At 51.2% G+C, this 9,377-nt stretch overlaps 1 protein-coding gene across 1 annotated transcript; it reads right to left on the minus strand.

The window, feature by feature from the left end:
* Window positions 1–3,656: 3,656 nt before the first annotated feature.
* On the minus strand, window positions 3,657–4,640 carry LOC126635955 (olfactory receptor 14J1-like; the record flags this gene model as incomplete). The annotated part of the gene is made up of 1 exon (XM_050307627.1): window positions 3,657–4,640. A coding segment is annotated over exon 1 (984 nt), but the record flags the coding sequence as incomplete, so codon positions are not given.
* Window positions 4,641–9,377: the final 4,737 nt, after the last annotated feature.

Below are 9,377 nucleotides of genomic sequence, written 5' to 3' on the forward strand. Positions count from 1 at the left end.
TCTGAGGAACAGCCTGGGGGCGTGAAACAGAGCAGGACCCTGAAAGAGTTAACTCAGAATGCATACTCTGAGTAAAAGAACTAAAAGAACCAAAATTCAAGGCTAGCGGAAAATAACACTCTTCCAAAGAATAGGGACACACTGACAAAAAAGAACATAAAGTAAAAATACAGGAAAACAGAAATCACTAAAATGCTGACATACATACTTAAATAGACATAAGAAAGGACATGAGAGATAAAAAAGAAAGGAGAGGGACAGGGTCCAGAAACTCCTGCCAAATACATGTTAGAGTCAGCAGAATTTAGAAAAGGTAAAGAGTTCACTGATGAAGAGGAGTCAAAAGACCCTGGCCCGGAGGCCAAAGAACAGGATCTCTCCCTGCACATCTCCCCAAAAAAGGACTACTCTACCCAGACTCCTCCCCAACTCCACCTGCTATGAATATTATAATGAAATGCTGCAATACTATGAATATGCATGTAAGATGATGTAATATCCCACTAAAAACTGTATAAATATTCTCACTGCTCAATGACAGCCTTGGAACTCTTTGTTCGGCAAGGACCAGAGTTCCCCAATGTTGCTTAAATAAATACCTTGCTGTTGAAAGACTTAAACTTGTCTCTGAGCAGTTCCCTACACCTGTTGGGACAAAAATTCAGCATCGGGGGAGACACAAATCCCCCCCCAGGTCCAGCAGAGCCTCTGTTCCGAGGAACAGCCTGCAGAGAGACATAAATCCATCCCTAGATCCCAACAAGACTCTGTTCCCCTGAACAGCCCTGGGGCGGGGGGTAAAGGCACAAACCTTTCCCCAAAATCCTGAAACGATAAGTCAGCAGCGCACTCCAACAGGCCATGCACCCCACCTGTGGATCCTGCCATTCACCACATAACAGGGCACAACCCTACAAGCCATATATGTACTTGCAGACCCCACCCTGTCCGCAACAACAGTGTTTTCATATTTGGCATCTCATCCTCATAGACAGAAATGTAACAGGGCGAGTTTGAAAGGATGTCGATACTGAAAACCAAGACACTGCTGAGAGCTCAACAATAAACCCAATATTTATTACAGAAAGTGGCCAAGTAAATGGGAACCCGAGAGACAGGAAAGGAGAGGAGTGAACTAAGCCCTCAGTGAAACCCCCACTCATGCAGGTGTGTTTTACAAGGTTGTCTTACCGACCCCAGAATAACCAAAATTCCCCATAGCAGAGGTTGCATCCTTGGAAGGTCAGCAGGCTCACAAAGATAGCAGGTGTCCCCGCAAAAAGGCACCATTGTCCTTCATGTGAAGCTTGAGATCCCCGAGCACAAGCCACCTGCATTTTTTATCCAATTAGCTGGTGACATCTACCTGGGCTGGTGTGACCAGCACAGCCCAGCTAGAGACCTTGGGTCCCTCCCCCCGTTATGTAAGCTTACCCCTTCAGCGCATGCGTGAGAACTTTGGAACTCCTCTCTCACATGCGCTGTTTCACTCAAGAGGTCTTATCTGTTTGGGTCTGGGGGCTTTACTTCATCCTCTCCTCTTCAGTTTCTCCTTCAAATGTCCTCTACAGACAATGAGCCAATCAGAGAACACCAATTAAAACGGTTTATACAAGAAACTGTCTCTCCAAGGACAAAACTCCCATTTATCAATGAACTTGGCAGGCAAAGAACGAAACTTTTGCAGGTGACTGGGCAAACACAGATCAAAAAAAATATCAACAATCCCTGATACACCTTCCCTGCTGAGCTTGAGCAGTCTGGAACTCTGCCAAGCCTCCTTGCTGCCCTGTTTGCAGACTGGTTCCATGTGTGCCTTTACCAAGGTCCCATGAACCTCTGGGATGGCTCTGGCCTTTGCAAGGGTTTGGGAGAGGTCTCCCAGTGACACTGCCCAGCCTTCTCAATATCCCTGACACCAAAACCTTTTCTATTACTCCACCGTTCCCATTTAGTTCTCAGGACACAACACATATTCTCATGGTTCTTGAGGAGAAAATTAGAAGTGATTTCATTCTAGAGGTCAAGTGGTGGAGCGACCCAGTCTGCTCTGGCCCAACAGCACTGCCCACCCCTTTCTGGGCACTCCCCCCACAACCCCAGCCCCTCTGAAAGGCACAACAGCTCCTGGGGAACAGAGAGGAGTCTCAGCATCCCCATCAGCTCAGGGGCTGGGCACTCAGCATGGCAGGAGGAAATGCAGGTAAGGGAAACTGCAGGAGCCCTGGTGTCATCTCCAGGAGATGCCCAGCACAACCTGACTTTGTCCCTCAGTGCCAGCCACTCTCCCAAGCCCAGTACAGAGTCCTTGCCAAGGGACAGAGCAGCCTGTCCCGAGGGGAGGTTGCAGAAAGAGGTTTCTTTGTGCCATGGATTCCTCTCTGCAGGCACAGAAATGCTGCCTTGCTCTTCTTCAGGGACATCCCTTTCCCCAGGGCAGTGTGTCCAGGTTGCCTTGGGCAGTTGCAGATCCCAGTCTATGATCCCTGCAGGGCCCTGAGCTAGAGGTGCTGCTCTGCAGAGGGAGGGGCTGTGGCACCCTAGGGTGACCCTGCACGGGCCATGCTGGTCAGCGTGGGAAGTTTCAGTAGCAGGATGGGGATCACTCCTCTCTACCCTCTTCCATATTCCTGGAAGGCTCAGTAGTCAAGAACGAGGTTGGGCAGGACCATGAGCTATTTCCAGTGTCACAGAGGACAGGAGAGGGCTCCACTCCATCCAGCCTGTGGGCTGGAGAGTTCTTCAGGACACCCTCCTGGAAAGCCCACCCCTGGCTCTGGTACAGCCCTCCCTGAACTGGGGAGGCACAGTAGGAGTTCACTGAGGGGATGAGGAGTCACTGACCAGAGTCCTTTCTCTGTTCCTGCTGCATTCCCCTGGGGTTGCAGAACTCTCCTTGACCAGTTCCCAGGGAGGTTTAGTACTTTAGCTCTGGGTGACTCCACCGAGGGCAGGATTCTGCTCCAGGGTTCCATTCACTGCTGAGTGTATGGGACGGGCTGTCCCTGCAGATCCTCTGTGCTCTCCTGCAGTTCCTCATTTCCTACAGACAAGTCCTCACCTGCCATCAGAGCCAGCACCAGCTGCAGAGCCCCAGGCAGGTGACTTGGAGACCATTTGCCACAGGCCACCAGCACAGAACATCTGACCCAGCCCTCAGTCCCTGAAGTACCACAGTCAGTTGCTTCTCTCCCTGCACGGACTGAATGGGGAAACGAGCAGACTTTGGAGAGTCTATTCCTTGGCCTTGTTCTTTACACCAACCATTCAAAAAGGACAAAGTCTTCAGGAACTGCCCAGGGGTGCATCCCCTTTCATGATGGAAATGGTGTTAAGGAGCCTAGTTCAGTGTCAGCAGTGCCCAGGGCCTGTCCCTGCCCATGGTCACAGGACTGACACACAGCAGCGACTGAGCTGCCAGAGCACTCAGGCCTTGGGCAAAGAGCAGAAAGGAGAGGGAGGCAGTGGAAAAAGAGCATCTCTGAAAAGCCCAAGAGCTGCTGCTCCCTGGCAGTACTCCTGTCCCAGGACTCTTTACCCCTTCTCCTCTGCACACAGACACTGCCCTCCAGCTTCAGGGAAGTTCATGAAGGAAGAATCTGGAAAAAAAAATTCAAGTCCTTTATTATACTCAGAGATTGTGATTCCTCATGTACAGAATGATTAAACAGTGAGTGTTCTGCTGAAGAAAAGAGGTAGGTTATTGCTCCCGAAAAGCATCCAGTCATCATTTTCCTCAGGGCATCCTTGAGCTCCTGGTTCCTCGGGTTGTAGATGAGGGGGTTCAGTGCTGGAGGCACCACTGAGTACAGAACTGACAGGGCAAGATCCAGGGATGGGGAGGAAATGGAGGGGGGTTTCAGGTTGGAAAATATGGCAGTGCTGACAAACAAGGAGACCACGACCAGGTGAGGGAGGCACGTGGAAAAGGTTTTGTGCCGTCCCTGCTCAGAGGGGATCCTGAGCACAGCCCTAAAGATCTGCACATAGGAGAAAACAAAGAAAATAAAACAACCAAACACTAAACAGGCACTAACCCCAAGAAACGGAAGTTCCCTGAGGTAGCCTGAGTGTGAGCAGGAGAGCTGGAGGATGTGGGGGATTTCACAGAAGAACTGGTCCAGGGCATTGCCCTGGCACAGGGGCAGGGAAAATGTATTGGTTGTGTGCATCAGAGCATTGAGAAACCCAGCAGCCCAGGCAGCTGCTACCATGTGGGCACAAGCTCTGCTGCCCAAGATGGTCTCATAGTGCAGGGGTTTGCAGATGGCAACGTAGCAGTCGTAGTACATGATGGTGAGGAGGGAAAACTCTGCTCCAAGAAAGAAGACAAGCAGAAAGACCTGGACAGCACATCCTGCATAGAAGATGTCCCTGGTGTCCCAGAGGGAGTTGTGCATGGCTTTAGGGACAGTGGCACAGATGCAGCCCATGTCTGTGAGGGAGAGGTGTAGCAGGAGGAAGTCCCTGGAGGTGTGCAGGTGGTGGTCGCAGGCTACGACGCTGAGGATGAGGCCATTGCCCAGGAGGGCAGCCAGGGAGATGCCCAGGAAGAGCCAGAAATGCAGGAGCTGCAGCTCCTGCCTGTCTACTAATTCCAGGAGGAGGAGGAACTGGGCCATGGAGCTGCTGTTGGGCATTGGCTGTTTCTTAGTACAGGGTCTGTTCAGAAAAGGAAGTCACATGGCAGAGTTAAGACAGAAACCTCCGCTCAGCTGGATGGAGCTGTCCCTGCCAGCAGTTTCTTCCCTGGGTCCAGGGCTGGGCCCTGGCAGTGCTGCCAGAGCCCAGCCCAGCCCTGGGGGCTCAACTCTGCCCTGCAGAGCCCTCCCAGCAGCACAGGGCACTGCCCAGGGGCTGGTCTGCCTGGGCAGGCTCCGATGGTAAAGTCAGAGCAACCCTGAGGAGGACTGAAAAGGGAAACTGATGTTGTCTCTAAGACAGTTTTGATGTCTGATACTCTCAGGTTCAATTGCCTCTAATCTAACAGAGTTCAAGAGTTCAAGTTCCTCTGCTCAGAGATTAATTTCTCTGTCACAGTGAACACCCAGACAACCCCGAGTGTAACACTGAAAGAACTGGTTCATTCTCTTTAAGGTACCCCCTGTGTGTCTGTGCCTCCTGAAAATACCTTCTGGGAAATTTCCTGCTTTGATCTGGAGCTGTGACCAGCCCTCATCCCTGCAGCACACTTTCGAGTTTAGAAGGACTCTGCCCTGCTCTGCCCTACCAGGAGTTGCTCCTTGCTCACAGTCCTTCTCCCCCAGCCCACTGGAGCTCCTTGTCCTGGTTGAGAGCTGCCCCTGGCAGGCAGCAGAGTCCCTGCCCCAGCACACAGAGCCCTGAGGGGAAGGACCCTGCTCGGCACCACAGCCCTGGGCACCCCTGGCTGCACCCCCACCTTCCCACCCCACAGGCAGCCATGGCAGAGGGAACCTTCTTGCCCTGTGCCTCTGATGGGGCAGCAGCAAGTCCTGCTCTGGAGCAGCTTCTCCTGCTGCACCCCAGTAAATCTAGCAGAGTCATTGTCCCAGTTTAAATGAGACAAGGGTCTTTTGCTGAGGATGAGTTATGAGAAAAGACCCAAACTCCTCCTTCTAAGCAATTATAAATCCAAAATTAAGAGACTTCGATTGAAGGAAAAACAAATTATGGAAAAGGAAAAATAACAGCCCTTTATTAAAAGGTATGTGTGTATTAACAGAAACACGAAAAAAAAACAAACAAGTAAAACGACCAAACAATACTCCTATACCCACAAATAATCCCCTTCAAAAACAAACCAATAAACCAGCAAAAGGAAAAGTAAACAGTTCAATTTGTGCCCTTTGGTGCAATTCCAACCACGGTCAATAGGGGGAGCTGTTGGGTAACTGGAGATGCAGAGCTTGTAATGTCCTATAGCAGTCACCAGGTGGCGCTGTTGGATCACTGGAGGTGCAGAACTTGTAGTGTCCTGTAGCAGTCACCAGGGTATGCCAGGGAAAACCAAAAACTGGGCCCCCCCCTTCCCTTCCCACACACTGGGAAAGGAGAGAGGGAGAGGGGGGAAGGGAAAACAGCAACAAACAGAAATTTCTCCCAATGAAAAAAACTCACGATCTTCAGCTGGTTGGAATTTGCTTCAGGCAGGGCCCGCAGCTAGCAATGGCTGAGCAGAGAGCAGCAGCAAGCTTCCCCTCCGAAGTGTGCTGCAGCCCACAGCCCAGTCCACCAAAAACTCCTCCTCCCCTGTTGCCCAGGAGACAAGAGAAAAGGGTAAACAATGGCCTTTCATCTGCCCCGTTTCCTAGGAGACTAATCTCTCAGCCACTAGCCAGGCCAACTAGTTCTTTGTATTTCTCAAGTGTTCACTTGATAGCTCTGCAGCAGGGGCAGGGGGAAGGGAAAAAATTCCTGCTAGGCTTCCAAGAACTAGTTAAACCATGACAGCCATCCTGACAGGTCCTGTCAGGGCTGGCATGCGGCAGGTGGAAGAGGCACTTGCAGGAACTCACCTGCACTGCTCTGCAGCCAGAGCCTTACCATGGCAAAGGGCTGGCAAGGTTCCTCTCTTGAGGAGCTCTGCCCTGTCCTCCCACCCCAGGATACCTTTCACCTCCTTCTCCTGTCTGCCCTTGCTGCCTGCAGCTCCTGTCCTGCTCTGCCATAGGACCACTTCCTCTGCACTGCAGGAACTGAGAGTCCTTCTGAAAGATCCTACAAGCTTTAGGAGATCCCTTCAGGAAGGGAAGTTTAAGTTTCCTACAGCCAGAGAATTCTTCATTCAAATCCTGTGAAGGTTTCTCCCATAGTGAGAGCTCAGTCCCCTCCCAGACCAGGTTACCCCTCCTCCGTCTCCCTTCCCTCCTGTGCCCTCGGTGCCTGCAGGCAATGCCCTCAGCCCTGCTGGGTTGTGCAGAGGAGCTACTCCTGGACAGAGCTGTCTCTTTGAAGCTCTTCTTGGTTGCCAGGAGCTCCCTGTGTGCCAGGAGCCTGGCCCAGCTCAGAAGCCCAGCAACAGCCCCAGGCATTTCATCACCCTGGGGGAATTTGGTGTTGTTTACATGAGACTCAGTCCCTGAGAGTAAGTTCAAATAACTTCTCAAGAAGTCAAAGTGAGATTGAAACACTAAAGTTTTTGCAGTGCTAATGAGTCTCAGGACACAACTGAAATCGTGTCCCCAAGTTCCAGATAGAGCAGAAAACTGCAGATAGTGATGACAAGTCAAGAAAAGCAAGAGAAAGGTGGCACTAATGCTGAGGAAACCTGTATGTGTGAGTAGGGACAAGGAGGTCATGTGGCCCCAGGGCTGCAAGGGGCACTTGTCTCCTCCTGGCATCAGTGGCATACACAGCAGCCATGGCCAAAGGCCTGCAGAAGGTGACTCTGTCAGGGCCTTTCAGCTTCTGCACATGCCTCTCTCCTCTCCAACCCAGGTTGTCCTGCAGTGTCCATGCCCTGCCCCTTTCCCTGCAGGCTGTCGTCATCCCCCCGGCTGCCCCACCTGGCTGGCCCCTTCCTGCACTGACATCTCTCTGTTCTCCATGGCTCTTCCTGCACACACAAAGCCTTGGGCTCATCCAGACTCCTCCTGGTTGATGTGTTGCACCACAGCACTGCCCTTGGAGTGAAATTCTTTTCTCCTCTTGCCAGCCTGGACCTCCTCAGCTGCACTTGGCATTATTTCTTTATTTCTTCTGCATTTTTCTGCTACCACAAAAGCATCCACCCTCTCTGAAGCGACTCTTCAAGCACTCACAGGGTTCTTCTCTACTGTCCTCTGTCTGCACACCACTGAACCCGGGACTCCTTTGCCCCTGTAGAGTGGTCATATGTTTGAGACCTTCAAACCCCTTCCTGGGACATCTCTGAGCACTCTCCAAGGTGTTTGGAGATGAACACAGGGAGCTCATAGCCCAAGATAGTCACAGTGATACATTTTACCAAGGCCTGTAGTGGCAGAACACGGAACAATGGTTTTAAACTGCAATAGGGGAGATTTATATTGGATAAAATGAGGAAATATTTACTAATGGGGTTGGGAAGAACTGCAACAGAAGAGGATGACCCATCCCTGGATTGTCCAAGGTCAGGAACTTTGAGCAGCCTGAATTATTGAAGATGTCACTCCCCATGTTCAGGGGTTTGGACCACATGAGCTTTTATCTCCCTTCCAAGCCAAACCATTCTGTGATTCTTTGAGTCTAATATTCCAAACTCCTTCTCCAAAGAATTTCTATTGCTGGGACATGAATTGCCATGTTTTTGGAGAAGCCATTGTAAAACGGTAAAAACTCAATTCAAATAAAGTTCCAACATCTCTGTGTGAGAGTTTCACCAAATGGGTCAATGGCAGAGCCTGCCAGGATGACCTTGCCAGTTGAAGATGGGGGATTCTGTTTGGGGTCTGAGCCTTATGATGGGCAATAAGAAAGCACATCTGGGGACTGTGCAAGACCTGTCGTGGGATCTCTAGGGAAGAACCAAAGGAAGGAAAATGGTGGGATCAAGGTGGTTTGTGAAGGGATGGGTGTGAGAAAACAGAGAGAAAAGGGGATGAAAAAGCTGGTCATGATAAACAGGAGGCTGGTCAAGACACGTCTCTGGCTGTACTCTGCAAGTGATCCCCACAGCCTGTCCCATTTTCTTAATAACTCCATTGACAAGAAGTTTCGCTGGCCAGGGAACCTCTCTACTCCTGGCACAGATTGTGGCCCAAGTTCCAGCCACTGCAGCAGGAAACACTAACAGTAAACTCCTCTGTTCTTTTTGGGGCCCAGACTGGGGTGTGTTTGTGTTGGAAGCACAAAACACTGAAGCAAATGCAAAGCTCAACCCGCGATGGGGCCCATGGGGATCAGAACAGACACAGGAATCAGATGACAGTCCTGGGCTGGGTTGCCACAGTGTCAGGAAGGAACGTGGAGCGGAGTGGAAGCTGCGTGGTCTCGTTCTTCTCCTTGATACCCAGAGATGTTTTGTACAAACCAGATTGGCACCTCCTACCAAGAAATATTCTGTACAATGTGCCCACAAAAGAAATGGAAGGTTGGACCACAGTCCCACCCACAGCACTTTGCACAGTCCTGGTTAATAAGGTATAAAATGTCAGCCTGACTTTGTCCCTAAGTGGGGATGAGAATTGGACACCAAATCTGCAGGGACAGATGGAGGGGTTTGTCCCCCTGGCCCTCCTCAGAAGGGACACCTTTCAGGAAGTGTTGTGGCCTTGGCTGTGCTGAGTGTTGAGCCGGGCAATGCAGTTTGTGATTGCAGTGGCACTGTCAGGGCTCTGCAGAGCTCCTCTGAGTTCATGCCTTTGTCCCCAGCAATGCCAGAGAGCTGCAGGGGCTGCATTCAATGCCTTGTGCTCTTGGCGAGCCTGCCTGGCTCT

Source organism: Myiozetetes cayanensis, unplaced genomic scaffold, assembly GCF_022539395.1.
Source record: "Myiozetetes cayanensis isolate MyiCay16 unplaced genomic scaffold, myiCay2020 scf122, whole genome shotgun sequence".
NCBI classification, from domain to species: domain Eukaryota; kingdom Metazoa; phylum Chordata; class Aves; order Passeriformes; family Tyrannidae; genus Myiozetetes; species Myiozetetes cayanensis.